The following is a 17,684-nucleotide window of genomic DNA, read 5'->3' on the forward strand; positions in this document are numbered from 1 at the left end:
AACTTTTTTTTGGCCAGGCAGTGTATATGATGTATCCAGTTTTAATATAATTTATGAAATACTTCAGGATACTTTACTTTCTTCATTTATTTATAAATGTACAAAAATAATTTCAGTTAACACTAAAAATATTATTATTTATTATTATTGTTCTAAAACTTAAAAAGCTGAATACGTTCATCTGTTTGACACACCGTTGCTAATCTGCTTGGGTCAGCTGATTGTTGTGATTTATGGCTCTATAGAAACTACAGTACAAACTCTCAATTTCCTCGTCTCTTTTACAGGGTGACTGCTGGATATGTATGGAACTTATGTCTACCTCGTTCGACAAATTCTACAAATATGTATATTGCTCATTAGATGATGTCATTCCAGAGGAAATATTAGGCAAAATTACATTAGCGGTGAGTGTGTGTCTTCTGTGTGTGTTTTAAGTGCTCTGTTGCTGCCAGTGTTTTCGGGTTCTTACATTTTTATTTTTTCTCCCTCGTATTGATTACAGACTGTGAAAGCACTGAATCACTTGAAAGAAAACTTGAAAATAATCCACAGAGGTGAGTGTGAAGTATGTAGTATTACAGTGAACTTCTAATACATGTTAGTAAATGAAACCAAACTCTCAATGTACATGTATCTTTTTGCTTTAAATAGGGGTTATCTTGTTAATATGATGCATAAATTCACTGGTTTGATCATTTTAAATTTAAAGAATAGCAATAAACGAGACAGGCGTGCAACAAGTCCTTGTAAGGTTAATGTGCATTGCAGTTACTGTAGAAGGAAATGGGTAAACCCTAGCCTGGGCCCGCCCATCCTAAGCGTGACGCAACACGAGGGCCTGTTGCGAGCTTAGTCTGGCCAGGCAATCTATCTCCAGCTCTTCCAAGCTCCGGAAAAATCGGGAGCCAATCAACTTTGAGCATCTCCAACGGCCCTGGGTAGAGGCGTGTTCAAGGCAGTGACGTAGTAGAACTGCGACCGGAAGCCATAGATTGTTTACAGAATCATGCTGTATTGAAAGCATTCAACGGGAAGTTCTCATTGAAAACGGAGCATAGAGCAGCCCTGGAAGTATTTATTGAAAGGAAGGACGTTTTCGCCTTGCTCCCGACCGGCTTCGGTGAGAGTTTAATCTACCAGTTAGCCCCACTAGTAGCCAAATCAATGGGGCTCAGTGAGAATCCTATCATCGCGTCACATACGTCAGAGGAAAGAGTGATGTGATTGGTTTAAGCTTCGTCACAGCCTTTTCTGGCTTCGACCAGTAGCAAACTGAGGGAGGGAGGTGGGTCAACCACGGGCTCTGGGAAACGGTTTGGCTTAATAGCTTGGCCAGACCAATAGCTCGTAGAGCTTTGAAGTTGCGTTAGCCAGACTAGGTAAACCCTCAAATCTAGGCTTCCAAATTTTTGCCTTTTTTTTTTTAAATAAGTGCTCAAATCACCAAATAATAACAAATGGAAATCTATGACCTGTGCACAGCTAGGAGAGATATGTGGCGCTTCGCCGCACTGCGCAACGTCAGCTCCACGCTGTTGCTTGCACACCAAAGAAAAAAAAAAATCAATACCATAAATTGAACAATGCAGAGTACTTTCCGCACTTAAATATCTCCTATTCCCCTCTGAAAATGAGTAATAACTATAGAAATAGGAAGATATTGTAATATATAGGTTTACAGTAGGGCGGCACGGTGGTGTAGTGGTTAGCGCTGTCGCCTCACAGCAAGAAGGTCTGGGTTTGAGCCCTGTGGCCGGCGAGGGCCTTGCTGTGCAGAGTTTGCATGTTCTCCCCGTGTCCGCGTGGGTTTCCTCCGGGTGCTCCGGTTTCCCCCACAGTCCAAAGACATGCAGGTTAGGTTAACTGGTGACTCTAAATTGAGCGTAGGTGTGAATGTGAGTGTGAATGGTTGTCTGTGTCTATGTGTCAGCCCTGTGATGACCTGGCGACTTGTCCAGGGTGTACCCCGCCTTTCGCCCGTAGTCAGCTGGGATAGGCTCCAGCTTGCCTGCGACCCTTTAGAACAGGATAAAGTGGCTACAGATAATGAGATGAGATGAGGTTTAGAGTATCCTGATACTCAACCCAGAAGTGAAAATAAAGGATTTTGCTGCGTGCACTGACTGCTATTTGCAACATACATAAAACCACATTCTAGGCGCTGATCACTAGATGGCGCTGTTGCATGATTTAACCTCAATTCTGTTTCTGGCATCCTGGAATTGAAAAATGAAGGTGTGCTATGAAGTGTTTTCATTTCAAATCTAGTTTTGCCCCTTAGATATTTGACAAGATTTAAAAAAAAAAAAAAAACAGCAAATTTAATAATGTTGAATTGTTCCTAGAACAGCCCGAGATGCCACCAGAATGCACCATTTTGAAGTCTCTGATTTCAAAATTTTCTGCGGGAGCATGCCCCCCAGACCCCCCTAGCAGTCTTTGGGGCCCTCTGGGCCGAGCCGCATCAGTAGCACCGCTCTGATATCCAGCCCTGAGACCGAGTGATGTTCATGTGCCATGTGATCCACTAGGTGGAGCTGTACTATTAGTTAACGGACCTGCTGTGAAATAAGAATACCCGATTATTATGGCGTGTACTATGAAGCCACAGATAGATCAACAGTAATCTGATCTAGTAATGAACATATAGATTTCTGAGTTGACTGAAGGTAGCGAGTCGTCTTTTGTACTGGAGTGACTTTGTAATCTGTAAAACATTGCAGCCTTGTTTCTTTATTATTCCCTGTTATTACGGAGTGAGCTGATTTTTAGATTTCTTTAAGCATGCTTTCTATTTACAATTTGTAGACATCAAACCCTCCAACATTCTCCTGGATAGAAATGGCAACATAAAGCTGTGCGACTTTGGGATCAGTGGACAGCTGGTTGACTCTATAGCCAAGACTAGAGATGCAGGGTGCAGACCTTACATGGCTGTGAGTCAGCACATCATGCTTGTCATTTTAATAAAGCTTTCTGTGATTGTAACATCATCGTTTTCATGACTGGTGTAAAATGATGTCATTTACAAATGATTGATTGGGTGTAAATAATGTCATTAACGTTTACTGCATTTTTATAAAAGTGTCACGTAAAACTTGATTATGGCTTATTTAACCTCCTAAGGCCCAAGCTGTTTTTTTACATGCATTTTTTTTTATTTCTCTTTGCTATTTGGGCTTATTAGAACCTGATTAGAATAAAAACTAAGCATCATCTTTTGATAAGATGTACTTTTAGAGAAAAAGTATGTCCACATACGTGGATTCTTGTTCCAAATTTCTAAAAAGTGCTGTGCACGCATGTGACCGCTAAGCCCTAGGAGGTTAAAGAGGAAAACACAATGAGCTGTGCTGTTCTAGGAAAATAAACAACATTGGGGTGGTTTTATGAGCTTCCTGAGGGGTTTCATTCCTTTTGGATGACAATTACATTTTTCTAATTATCGAATGACGCCGTACTTTTTGCTTATTTAGGCCACACCAATTTAATTAGTTGGTTCTCGGTTTTTTTTCAGGAAAAATATGAAGCGAGCTGGCGAAATAAAAATAAAATAAAAAAAAATGCTCCGATGGTAAAATTAGCGGTGGAAATGGACCAAACAATACAGGCAAACCAGTAAACAGAATTTCAACACACCTGTCAAAGATTTTACACTTCTGTTCGCTGAATATCCTAACAATCACAAACACAGGCCTTGCAGGACTCCCCTCCACAGGCATGTTTCTTCCACAAGTCTTTATCGAAAGTGAAAGGGGCGATTTGATTGGTTTTCGACGTCACGTGACCTTTTCTGTTGGCGGGAGTTTGTTAGATTTTTTTTTCTTCCCCATTTTGCATTTTCTTCAAGCGGTGATTCCGAGAACCAACTAATTAAATTGGTGTGGCCTTATTGTTGTATTTAATGTCATGTCAGCAAAGCAAGTTAGTTTCGTTATTACTTGCATGTAGCACCAGTGAACGGCTATTGCCTCACTTTCTCCACCCCCCTCCACCCACCCCCCCACCCCCAAAAAAAAATCTTGTAGTGGAAAATTTCAAGGTCCAGCATGTACTAGTCCTTATTAATAGATTATTTCTATAAAAACGATAAAATTTTAGTGACCACGTTAATATAAACGTGTGTTTTGCCTTGTAGCCAGAACTACAGTCAGAGCTGCTGTTATTGAACAGTTATTCACCGAAGGCGAGGTGAATATCTGTGAATAATAACTGAGATGAAGTCGAGGTTATTATTCACCGAGCCTGAGGCAGATAATCATTTTAGTATCAATACACAGGTGATTGTTTAAAAAAATTAATTTATTTCGATCTTCAAAAGCAGCATGCAAAATGTAATGCGTGCTTCATCGATGCCAAGTCACATAAAATTACTTTTTGAAATAGATGAAATAAATCACAGTTCCGCCTTACCTTTGAGTAGCTTTAGACCAAACTTCGTAGCATCTTTAGTGCTTTTAGAAGCAGCATTTTCTTTCATAATTTGTAATCCTTCTTCACTTACAGTGACGCAGTGATTTAGCCGCCATTTTGTCGAGTTGCTCGAGGGGATTATCAAGAAATAATCCGAATCTCTCGACCAATCGGCGCGCATGATTTTCTGTAATCACTTCTGTATTTATACTAAAGACAATTAATCTGACCAATCGGGTTGGGTTTCCCAAGAGCCTCTTAACGCTAAGAGCAGCTTAACTAGGAGAGACAGTGTTCATTGTGATGCTCACTCTACCATTTAATGATGATTTTTGTGTTACGATGTTTTTGGGAAACCCACCCCCAGATTTGAGAGTTCAGTAGTGCTGTGATGTAAATAGCTGGATGAGTGGAATCTGTTGCATTATTTCAGAGCTTGCCTATAAAAGTGCTCGGACATTCAGTTGAGGTCGATAAAATGTCATTTTCTTGCCGAGGACAACATTGCAGCATCTGCTTTTCTTGTTATTTTTCTCCTACAGCCTGAAAGGATAGACCCCAGTGCTTCTAGGCAAGGCTACGACGTTCGCTCGGATGTTTGGAGTTTGGGAATTACGCTGGTACGTGATGACGAACCTACTGACTGTGTTTCATGTAGAGCCCTGCACCCGTGGGACCCGACGCAAAGCAGTGTGGCACGGGACAAAAAGCTCATTGCGGGCGCGGGCAGGAGGGGGAGTGCACAATGCAGGAGCGGGCGGGAGAAGTGATAAGCTGCAGTCCCGCTAACTAAAAACGTTTTTAAAATAAAATTTATAAATGATTAATTTATGTCTATCATATATAATTTGTGCTGGATATTTTATTTGGCATTAATAAAAACATTTTAAGATGCCTAAATTTGCGGATGTGGTCTAATCTCGCGTACGTTTCCGATTCCTTTCCGCTCTTCCGTGTTTGAGATCTCCGATCATGGCAGAAGAGCAGAGCTCCTCTAGTGAAGCTCACAGTGCTTCAGAAGTAAGTGCTGCTTTAAAAAGAGGTACATTGCTTGAAACGCACCCCTGAACGTGAGCTGTAGATATTTATGCTCAAATCCACTCAAAGTAGGGGGCGGGGCACCATCACGCTGTGTCTTTAAATTATATTAATTTCTTATAGGCCTACTTGTATTTCCTAGAATGTAAATGTGAGCAGTGACATATAAGCTATGTGCAATGTACAATATTCTTAATATCCACTGTAGATTTTGGTAGGTGTGTTGGGTATCTCTGTAAAGCCTCAGCTGCGCATGCCGCCTGGCAACGCACACCCTCGCTACGTGTGCTAGGTGAAGGATCGGTCAGTGGAGAGCTCAGCTAAGCTCAGCATGTTTAATTCCCCAAGCCAATGACAAGAACTTTCGTGAGAAATAACGCGAACATCTGCATCATGCGGGATTTGCGGGCGGGAGCGGGACAAAATATGGCAGGCGGGAGCGGGACTGAAAATCATAATTCTTGGCGGGAGCGGGACTGCACAATGCGGGAGCGGGACTGAAAATTCTGTCTCACGCAGACCTGTACTTTCATGTTAAAGGATTGAGTTTAATGCGCAAAATAAATCTAGTATTGTCATTTTAACTGCTGCATGATTTTTTTTTTCTCCTCCTCCTTCAGTACGAGCTGGCCACCGGCCGCTTCCCATACCCCAAGTGGAACAGTGTGTTTGATCAGCTGACCCAGGTGGTGAAGGGAGACCCTCCTCAACTAAGCAACTCTGAGGAGAGGCAGTTTTCTCCCAAATTCATCAACTTTGTCAATCTCTGGTGAGTTTCACAGATTTCCATGTTGTTTTCAGGTTACAGAAATATAATACCGTGATTTATAAAAAGCACAGATTTATAAAAGACACTTTGTTTTCCCAGCCTTACAAAGGACGAGTCGAAAAGGCCAAAGTACAGGGAGCTTCTGGTAAATATGTCTTCTGGGCATAACTGTTCGCTGATTTGCAGAAAATAATGGCTAAATATTTCTGGCATTTAACCAGATATTTACGTGTGTATATATTCTATCTACATTCACTGGATATGAGCAATCACGCACTCTGATTGGCTACTCTGCTACTAGGCTATCAGCTCATATACCTTGAGTAGAGGAAAACAAAACGGCAGAGCATGTTGCTGAACCAACCGAGGACGAAATAAAAACTCGAAAACAAAACGCCAAAAAAGCAACAAAATATGGAATAAAAGTACTTCATGGTAAGAATGTATCCCTTTTTTTTTTTTTTTTCAAGAATAATTATTATAGCATTTTTTTTTTCACAAATTGCTACTATCATTTTGCCGGTTTGTTTACATTCTAAGTGGACATAATTTTGTTGGACATTTTGTATAAAGTTATTTATTGAAATTGTTTAAAAAAAAAATGCTCCGTTTCTCAAAATCCAGTGAATGTGGATAGAATAAAACAGTTATTCCACTCAATCTCATCGTACATGGTTTACAGCCAATTCGGTGCTCCGTGCCTCATCGGCTATCAGCTCATGTACGACTCGATTTCATGGAATAACTGTATGTTTGACTCTACCTACCGTCATCATATTTACATGTGCTTTAATTAACGCTACTTAGGAAAAAGTTGGATCTTGTTATTTTTGAATTTTTTACATTCACTGGATATGAGCAATCGTGCGCTCTGCTTGGCTACTCTACTACAAGGATATCCGCTTGTATACCGTGAGTAGAGAAAAACAAAATGGCAGAGCGTGTTGCTGAACCAACCGAGGACGAAATAAAAACTTCTCGAAAACAAAACCCCGAAGAAAGCAGCAAAATATGGAATGAAAGTATTTGATGCTAAGGACTAGTCTGGCTAACGCGACTGCAAAGCTCTACGAGCTATTGGTCTGGCCAAGCTATTAAGCCTAACTGTTTCCCAGAGCCCGTGGTTGACCCGCCTCCCTGAAATGCCTCAGTTTGCTACTGGTTGAAGCCAGAAAAGGCTGTGACGAAGCTTAAATCAATCACATCACTCTTTCCTCTGACGTATGTGACGCGACGGGGCTAACTGGTAGATTAAACTCTTACCGAAGCCGGTCGGGAGCAAGGCGAAAACGTCCTTCCTTTCAATAAATACCTCCAGGGCTGCTCTTTGCTCCGTTTTCAATGAGAACTTCCTGTTGAATGCTTTCAATACAGCATCTATGCGTAATAGATGCGGAAGCGTGAATGAAGCGCTTCCGGCATAGATTCTGTAAACAATCTATGGCTTCCGGTTGCAGTTCTACTACGTCAGTGCCTTGAACACGCCTCTACCCAGGGCCGTTGGAGATGCTCAAAGTTGATTGGTTCCCGATTTTTCGGGAGCTTGGAAGAGCTGGAGATAGCTTGCCTGGCCAGACTAAGCTCGCAACAGGCCCTCATGTTACGTCACGCTTAGGATGGGCGGGCCCAGGCTAGGTAAGGACGTGTCTTTTTTTTTTTTTTTTTTCTGCCCCCCAAGAATTATTATTATAGCATTTTTCACAAATTGCTCCTGTTATTTCGCTGGTTTGTGTACATTCTTAAGTGGAAAGGATTTTCTTGGACATTTTGTAGAAAGTTTTTATTTATCAAAATTGTTTCAAAAAAAAAAAAAGCTCCGTTTCTCAAAATCCAGTGAATGTGGATAGAATAAAACAGTTTTTCCACTCAATCTCATCGTACATGGCTTACAGCCAATTCGGTGCTCCGTGCCTCATCGGCTATCAGCTCATGTACGACTCGATTTCATGGAATACCTGTTAATTGTATCTGTTTGACTATACAGTACCTACCGTCATCATATTTACATGTACTTTAACACTACTTAGGAAAAAGTTGGATCTTGTTATTTTTGAATTTCTTTTCCTTTCCCCATCCTGTAGAAGCATCCGTTCATTCTGATGTACGAAGAGAGAGTGGTGGACGTCGCTGGTTACGTGTGTAAAATTCTGGATGAAATCCCCGCCTCCCCCAGCTCTCCCATGTACGTCGACTGATAGCGTGTACGTTCCCCGAATGCAATGTAACACGGCAGCCGTCTGACGCGCCGCATTGTCCCATTTCACGGTCCCACACTGCTTTTAAGGATCGACACTCCCAAAACATTGTGTGCAATAAGGATCTGCTTATCATCTTCAAAGCCATTAGTGTATCAGTCTCTAAAACAAGTTAGAACAATAAGAAGAATAAGAACAATAATACTTTTTATTCGAGGTGTGATATTTATTTTTAATGCCACATGTAAATGTCTAGCTGAGCGCATTCTAGAAAAGTAGAACGAGACTTGAACTCCTTCATTCAAGACACACTTCATGTTCACAGGAACGTAAATATCTACTTGAAAGTGATACAAGAACAAGAAATTGCTGAAACAAGAAGTCACATTGATATTCGAGTAGAATGAAAACGCCTACCATGTTGTCTACCGTATAACGTTTCTATGCTAGGATGCATCATTTAGAGAAACATCTGTAGGTGTAAAGCAATCGTGGTCTCACTTTCCGAAAGAGCACGTGAAAGTATTGTTCGTCAAAGAATCCGTTAAAAATGGTTGGCTCATTTCTTCTAGATGTTTCACTCCACACATGGGGGTCTTTGTGAAATTTCAACTGAATGATTTCTGTGGCGTTAACTTTTTGTGGAAAAGACACAGATGGCACTTTGATGCAGTCTGGTACCATTTGACAGATCAGCTGGCAGGTTGAATGATTAAAAAAAAAAACAACTAAGCAAAACGTCATCTTTACAGTAGTTTTGTATAAATATGCAACTTTAACTCACCAAATTGTATTTAATGACTTAAAAACAAAAAAAAAACTCTTGCTGGTATAGTGTACATACTTGCAGACATCACTATCTTACTGTAAATGTCACTTATAGTACACATCCCAAAATACCGAACGCTACTTTATACTTTGCCACTTTTCCCAAAATCGGCTCTGACATCTTGACTTGCGTATGCATTCTGAAAGATGTCCCAATATCACCGTTTAGGTTTCTCACTTTAAACGAAACGTACAACGGTTTTGCCAAAGCAGTCTTTTACTAACTGACATAATAGGAGAACTGAAATATGACACTAGGTAGCATTGAAAGACTTGTGGATAGGATTCATTTGTGTGCGCGTGTGTAAAATAGAGATCATCTGACACACTTAAGATGCATCACTGACCTAAGAATGCGTAACTATACATCCCTTATATGGGCTTATCTTAAAGAAAAGAAAAATCCCAATTTTGAAAACAATCTTTCAACTGTACAAAATGGCACCGTAATAGAATATTTAATATTAGAAGGGAAATTATGGATTTTTATGTAATGTTATATTGTATCGTATAAAGAGTGGGAAATATCTTCAAGGATTGTTCACACTGTGAAAAGATTTTAAGTGTATACATTGTGAACAGCAATCTGTTTAAAAAAAAAAAAAAGTGTAATTAGAGGATATGCAGGGATATTGCCTTATGTCTGCTTTGGAGATATTAACCTCTGATGGTCTGAGCTATTTGTCTTCTTCACTTCACATATTTAAAGGATATTGATGAAATCTTAGTGTTCTTGTAGTAATGATGAGAGCTAAGTATCTGCCTGCAGGTCAGTTGTGATAAGGCTAGGATGTGATTGTGACCTTATCGAGCTATTTTTTTTTCTTCTTTTTTTCCTGTAAGGTCTGGAAACAAATGGACTGAATGCTAGAATAAATCCTATGAAATAGCCTCTGATGGTTTAATGACTGTTTGTGTGGGAGAATAAAAACGCATGTTTGTGCCGCAGGGTCCTGGGTGTGGGGTTGAGCTCCGGTTATTCTCTGTATAGTTTTTTTTTTTCCTTCACCCCCCACCTTCCCCAAAATTTTGATGATGATGATGATATTGTGGGGGGAAGGGTGTTCATCTGTCTATCCATCCATCCAGGGTGTTTCTCTCAGGACCGTTGTTCCTGGGATAGGCCATGGATCCAACTTGACCCTGTCCTGGATAAAAACAGTTACTGATGATGAATGAATAAAGAAAACTTAAGCCTATGTAGGAATAAAACACAATGGGATGTGCTGTTCTAGGAAAAAAAAAAAAAATCAATGATGTGGCCCTCTGACGTGAACCAGCGGACCATTACCAGTCCAAAGATGATTATTTTCCTTTAACAGCATGTCCAGTGTTTTTTATTCCTTTTATACCACAGCAGTTTTCCAACTACAATACTTTTTATCCATTTCTAGTTTCGTTTAATGCTGTGAAATATCCATGAAGGAAGTTAGTCCCGCTTATAACTTGGGCTACCGCAGCTATTTTTAAGTTCATCCGGCAAAATCAATGCAGATCGTCATGTTGTGGAGAGAAATAACTACATCCTAACTGTTACTATAGAAACAATGAAGTATTAGGAGTGCAATAATCTAACCCTGTGATTTGGTTCGTCTTGCTGCGGTTATAGAAAAGTAATCAACACCTTCTGATCAATCAGAAATGAGAAATAAACAGTGCTGCGATATACATTTGAACAAGAGTTCTAATAATCCAGAAGAGATGCAAAGTATGGCCCTGCATGGACAGCCTAAAGATCACCATGAGATTACTATGGATGGTACCATATTGAAACCATAAGGATGTTGTTTCTTGGATAGCCTTAGGACTGCAATTGCTAAGAAGTTTGCAGTTGAGTCTATAAATAATCACTCTTTACAATCGTGGTGAGCAGAAAAGTATCTCAGAACACACATCTAGCAGATGCTGTTATCCACAGCGATGTACCCGGAGCAGGTGCCTTGCTTAAGGGCACTTCAGCCATTCCTGCTTATCCAGGGACTTGAACCAGCAACCTTTTGGTCCCAAAGTTACTTCTCTAACCATTAGGCCATGATTTCTACATCAAACCTTGAGGTGGATGGGCTACAACAGCAGATCACATCAGTTTCCAGTTCTGTCAGCCAAGAACAGGAATCTGAGGCGATCATGGGCACAGGCTCACTGAAACCGGACAGCTGAAAACTGGAAAAAGACCAGGTGATGTATTTTTCTAATCTTCCCCTTTGAGTCTGGTTTGTCTCAAGGTTTCTTCCTCATGTTGTCTCAAGGAGTTTTTCCTTACCACTGTCGCTCCTGGCCTGTTCATTAGGGGCAAATTTTAAAAGGTTATATCTCGAATTAATATATTTCTCTGAAGCTGCTTTGTAACAATGCCCATTGTTGTTGTTTTATAAGTGCTTTTATAAATAAAATTGAATTGAGATGACGATTTAGATTTTGTACAACGGCAACGTAATAAGAATAGAAATCTATTACTCAGGAAGCGCAATCTTTTGGAAATTTTTAATCTGTTGGTGTTTATTGAAGTTTTAATAGTACAGTGGTGGAGACATACTGAGACGGTTTACATTGTAAAGCTGTTCAGTGGCCAAGCAGTACAAAAGCTTTTTGTCACATCTATTGTATATATTTTCTTCCCCAGGAGAAAAAAAAAATGAAGACAAAGACAACACAAATTTGTTTTCTTCAGCAAGACAGAGCAATCATGTGTACTGGACAGATGTTATGGAATGATTGAGTTCTCTCTCACTCGTCTGCTTGGCTGGGAGCAGTGTGGTACGTAAGACTGGACCTGATGCATAATGTGGCATTAAAATTTCATCATCCAGCACTACAGAAAAAAAAAAGGAAAACATGACTGAGTGAGCACTTGGTCTGGTTAAGAATTTGTTCATTGGTATACTGGAGGTAAAAAAAAGAATGTATACTTAGTGATACAATCCTCCAGACCACATTGGATGGACTTGTATTTATAATTTATATAAATTTTTGTATTTATAATAATAAATCCATTCCAGATTTGTTACATTCTCCTATGCCAAAGCTCAGTCTCTGTAAACCTGTCCTGTGTAGGAGGATTTGTGCCAAAGTAAAGCCATTACAGACCATAAAGTCAAAGATGAACCGGTTCTGTTGCTTTTTGTCTCTGATAATTAAAAAAAGTGAAGCCCTGAATGCAGGTTAACTGCACTGACTTAAAGTGCCATTCCACCATTGGATGTATTCTTTGGCATAAAATTCAATATATTTTGACAACATATATAAATGGTATCACTAGATAGAGAAATCTTTTAGCTTCAAAATGATATATCAAACATAATTTTTTGACAACGACAAGTATATTAATTTTGCGACCAAAGTCACCTACCCTTTTAATTTCCGCGCGTGATGTCATCGGCAGGCTCCCCTTCTTGTGTACCACGTGACGTGGCACATATTATCAGCAATGGCGGATAGAACGCGATAAAAATAATACCAATAAATCTAGCTAATACCAATAAATCTAGCTAACTGAAAGATTAACTCAAAATTTTTCACAATTTTTTTGGCCCCCATATACGAGGAGAAATGACTCTCTCACTTTGGGGGTTTCCTGGTCTAAAAATAGACCGACACGTGGTACACAAGAAGGGGAACCTGCCGATGACATCACGTTTCACTACCGCGCGGAAATTAAAAGGGTAGGTGACTTTGGTCGCAAAATTAATATACTTGTCGTTGTCAAAAAATTATGTTTGATATATCATTTTGAAGCTAAGGAGCGCAGGTGGCCAAGTGGTTAGAGCGCTTGACCGCTAAGCGAACGGCCCCTGGTTCGAGCCTCGGCTCGACGGGGATCTGGGGCTCGCTCCCTGTCCACCCAGCAGTGAATGGGGACCTGGTGGAAACACTGGGGAAGTTAAAGGCGGCGAGGAAAGGAACTGGCCACCCTACCTCACTATGCCGATGGCCCAGGACAAGTGCGCTCTCTAACAGGCACTCCCCCAATGTACGAATCGTATATGGGACTCCCCTTTGCTTTTGAAGCTAAAAGATTTCTCTGTCTAGTCATGTTGTCATAAAATATATTGTATTTTATGCCAGAGAATACATCCAATGGTGGAATGGCACTTTAAGGCTACAATGTGAATGCTGTTATCACTGTGGTCTTCATTTACATTCAAACATTTCAATGGTTTATATCATCAAAAGAGGGCAAATCTGAGGATCGTGTGCAAAGTTAACAATTGTTCACTGGCGTGGAAATTAAGGCCAAGTTTACGTTAGACCGTATCTGTCTCGTTTTCTTCGCGGATGCACTGTCCGTTTACATTAAACCGCCGGGAAACGGGAATCCGCCAGGGTCCACGTATTCAATCCAGATCGTGTCTGGTCCGGTGCTGTGTAAACATTGAGAATACGCGGATACGCTGTGCTGAGCTCTAGCTGGCGTCGTCATTGGACAACGTCACTGTGACATCCACCTTCCTGATTCGCTGGCGTTGGTCATGTGACACGACTGCTGAAAAACGGCGCGGACTTCCGCCTTGTATCACCTTTCATTAAAGAGTATAAAAGTATGAAAATACTGATGCAAATACTGCCCATTGTGTAGTTATGATTGTCTTTAGGCCTGCCATCCTTCCACTTGCAAGTGGTAAGTGACGCGCATGCCCGATATGCACTGGGATCACACGCACAGCGGCTCAGTCCCGAATCACTGCTCGTGCGCTTCACTCGCGCGCTCTGTGAGCTGCGCAGGGCCGGAGTGCGCACCCTCCAGAGGGCACTCGCTATTCAGGGCGGAGTGATTTGGAGCACAGGATGCCTGCGGAGCCGAGCGTATCCGTGTATTGGCGTTGCTGTGTGCACGCGAATCGTTTTAAAAACGTTAATCTGATGATCTGCTGATACGGTCTAATGTAAACCCCACCTAAGAATCATGGTGATCACTGCAGGCTTTAAGTCCTCCACCAATCAAAATCTGACAATCCATTCAAATGTCTTGTAGCGCACAGATCTGCTCTGTTCACAGTTTAAATCATCAGTGAACTCAAATTTCCTCCCACTAATCAGACAGCAACTTTTACCAATACACAAAAATACATTTTTTTTTTTTTTTGCGTGCACACAAAATACTGTTGAATTAATAAAGAGAAAAATGTCCACAGGTCTCATATCTGCCAGCCCCACTGTGGGTGCAAATGTTCACAGTAAAACAATACACAGTATATTACATTTCCTTCTGCATAACTGCTGGGAAGAACAGGCCACTTCTATTAACACTGTCCTTGTAAAAATATTTCCATTTGTCAAGGAGTTGCTCAGCTTTTAAATTGACTTTCACCTTTCAGTTACATTGCAAAAACAAACAAACAAAAAAAAGTACAAAAACATTTTAACCAAGCGAGACTGAAACTGTGTGCGCGCAATCGGAGCATTGATCCTAACTTGCTACATCACTGAATCAAGCGTGGAGAAGTGAAGGGAATATCTAAAACTGAATTGTAATATTTAACCGTGATTTGCAGTTGAATTGTCAGCTGTATCATTGATGATGATGATGATAGTAATATATACTGTAAGTATAATATAAAATTCAATTAGAAAAGATTTTGTGCCGTTCCAACTTCCATTTTATTAGCAGTCACACCCATAGGCATGAGGGCGTTTTGTATAATTGTGTGTGCTTGTTTCCACACAGCTGAAGCTGATCTATCACTTGAGCTCAAACTGCATCATATTTTAATATTTTATAACAGTTCTATGACTTTTTAATGAATGCACGCCAGTGCGACGTTTGAAACTTTCCATAATAGTGGTTTGTTGGTTTTTTTGTTTTGTTTTGTTCGGGTTTTTTTTCAGAATATGTCCTTGTATAAAATATATATATTTATGTTTGGATCATTTTTAAGACACACAGTGCATCTGAGGATGCGACAGTTAAGTATTGCAATTCTGTATAAAAATAAAACTTGGAAGTCAGATTTTTCGAGGTCAACCATGGTTTTCATGCATCTCTTGTGTGAGGAATATGCATCTCGTGTATCCTGTTCCTAAACGAAGGAATGTCTCATAAATATCGTCTGTATAAATATCTATGCAAATGTCCAAATAAATACATCTGAGATGTGACGTCTTCTAAGATAGCAAATGGGTCACACGTCAATATTATTATTCATATTACAAATAGCCATAAAGATGGACTCTTGCTTATAGGGGCAAGCAGTGAGTGAAATGTTTTTACAAAGGAAAACCATGTTGTTGATGCGTACTGTACCGTATAGCTATAAAGTTTTAGATGTAGGCATTCATTAAGGGAATAAAAAAAAAAATCAAGGGCGACATGATGTCATCGATGAGTCCTGATCGAAACGCTTTGACGATAAAATTAGCACGTTGTTGGTTTTGTATTTAATCCATGGACTTGCAACTAAGACATACTCGCGTTATAGATATTCTGATACAAGTACATTGTATCTCAACTATCTAAATAAATTAAAATGATTTTAAAAAATAAAATGGGGATGGAAACAGAAAATATCTAAATAATAGAATAGAGGCAATTACATGCTGTCCAAAAATGTATGTCAAGCCAAATGTGACAAAGTACTATACTACTCAAAGTGCAGAGTGAGCATTAATGTATATTTACAATAGCACATTTAGAATACATGTGGTGGTGATTTTTTTGTTTTTGTGAGCACTTCAGGAGCGTTTCGCCACACACCGTGTGCAGGAAAGACGTTTGAAGCAGTAGTGTAATATTTACAAATGGATTGTGAATGTTGTTGAATTTATTTTAGATGTTTAGTTTGAATGGATTTGGTTCATTTGGTTTCTATTATTTCCAGTAATTCTTTCCCACATTTTTTCCCACAATATAAAGACCAAAGGATTTTCAAGTTTCAGACCAGAACAAGTTTGTTTTTTTGTCTTTTTTTTTTTTTTTTTTTAAACAGAGTTAAACTATAGGAAGAATATACTAACTGATATATTTTAACAGTTGACCCTGTAGCTTTATTTTATCTTGCTGGCTGTGCATCATCTGGAAAACCACATCATTATAAATTTTGGATTGGAAGTGCTTCGTGTTACTGCTCAAACCCACTACTTAGCTGTATGTTTTAACTAATGGAGATCCCTGGTCGACTTCACCAGTGTTCAATATGCAGGTCCATGGCTGAGTTCAGTCCAATGTCACTCACGTCCAAGAACTCTGTGTTGAAGATACTGGGTGCTGATGGAGCCATGCTGCTGCTGAATGCCGTGGCTGAGCTGGGAGGAGTTAAGTCCAACCACTCCATGCTTTCCCATGGTGACTCTGAGAAGGTCATGCCAAGCCCTTGGCCATCCGTGGGCACTGGCGAGACTTTGGTGGCCATCGGAGATAGAGGTGTGTCCATCATATCCCTGTTGCTGAGCAACTTATCGTCATGGTGATGACCTGGGAAGGAGTCTCCTATTTCCTCCAGCTGGCCCTCGTCAGAGGCCAACTTGACAGGGATGATGTCACCATGGCGGCTCACGGGGCTCAGAAGCACCTCCAGCTGGCACTCGGTGTGCCCTGCAGCATGCTCGTATGGCACCTCAGAGGGCGAAATGTGGCTGTAGTGGCGGTGGAACTTTGGCATGGACGTGGCACTGGTGGTAGTGTTGCCGGGAGAAACTGTAAGGTGAGGTACAACTTTGGTTACAGGGGACCTCTCTTCTTTGGCGTTAGCTGGCATTTCTTGATGGGGGAGATGGGCAGTGCAGGAAGAGGGTAAGGACATTACAGCATTTATCAGAACAGGTTAGATTAAGGAACGGGGTAGGGGACTAGAAGGGGCATGCTACTTTTATACATTTCTACTTGTATACTCACCTCCACTTTCAATCAGGACATCAAGGAGTTCATCCATTTGTTGACTCCTGGTGATCTGCTGCGAATGAAAGAGTGCCCTCATGTAACTCATTAATCATACAAACATTTGGTCTCGTATTCTAGCATTTGGGTTGTAGTTTATTATTATAAACTTACAAAATGTCATTGCCACAGTTGGACGCAATTATGCTAAGCCACTGAAACTGTCATACATCTTGTTTACTTCTCATGACAAGAATATTGCATAATGATTGCAGCAAGAGAAACAATTTCTTTTACATATCGGCTTATTGTGCAGTACTGATACTGCCGTTTTATGATCTTAAATGGGAATTCCACCCAAAAATCACATTTTTCTCTTCTACACCACTAACCTGCTGATAGAAACTAAACTTGTTGAACCAGTATGCTTTATCAAGTCAGCTTGCTTACTTTCTGGTTTTGACTGAACATGTCAACAGACTGAATCAATGACTTCATTTAAATTCCAGAAGTGCACACTATATCTATATTTGTAAGCATAAAAGTTTAAATCATATTCAGTTTTTTAAAACCCCAATAGGCTATCTGTGTGTGTGTGTATATATATAACTGACACTTTTTGGGTGTA

General features: G+C 40.3%; 2 protein-coding genes across 12 annotated transcripts in view; one reads left to right on the forward strand and one right to left on the reverse strand.

The window, feature by feature from the left end:
* map2k4b (mitogen-activated protein kinase kinase 4b) overlaps positions 1–10,138 on the forward strand; it is a 50,051-nt gene extending 39,913 nt beyond the window's left edge. The window contains exons 7-13 of the mRNA XM_060939664.1: positions 288–407; positions 506–557; positions 2,812–2,939; positions 4,959–5,036; positions 6,075–6,223; positions 6,323–6,368; positions 8,305–10,138. Coding sequence (XP_060795647.1) covers positions 288–407; positions 506–557; positions 2,812–2,939; positions 4,959–5,036; positions 6,075–6,223; positions 6,323–6,368; positions 8,305–8,418 — 687 coding nt within the window. The 3' untranslated portion in view covers positions 8,419–10,138. The remainder of the gene's footprint in view (positions 1–287; positions 408–505; positions 558–2,811; positions 2,940–4,958; positions 5,037–6,074; positions 6,224–6,322; positions 6,369–8,304) is intronic.
* myocd (myocardin) overlaps positions 9,771–17,684 on the reverse strand; it is a 54,847-nt gene continuing 46,933 nt past the window's right edge. For 3 of the 11 annotated variants that reach the window (XM_060939652.1, XM_060939657.1, XM_060939654.1), the window contains 3 exons: positions 17,075–17,132; positions 16,416–16,939; positions 9,771–10,394 (listed from right to left, as the gene is read on the reverse strand). In XM_060939652.1, coding sequence (XP_060795635.1) covers positions 10,320–10,394; positions 16,416–16,939; positions 17,075–17,132 — 657 coding nt within the window. In that variant the 3' untranslated portion in view covers positions 9,771–10,319. The remainder of the gene's footprint in view (positions 10,395–16,415; positions 16,940–17,074; positions 17,133–17,684) is intronic. The other 8 variants (XM_060939658.1, XM_060939653.1, XM_060939656.1 and 5 more) reach the window with 4 other exon arrangements.

Source organism: Neoarius graeffei, chromosome 14 (assembly GCF_027579695.1).
Source record: "Neoarius graeffei isolate fNeoGra1 chromosome 14, fNeoGra1.pri, whole genome shotgun sequence".
NCBI classification, from domain to species: Eukaryota; Metazoa; Chordata; class Actinopteri; order Siluriformes; family Ariidae; genus Neoarius; species Neoarius graeffei.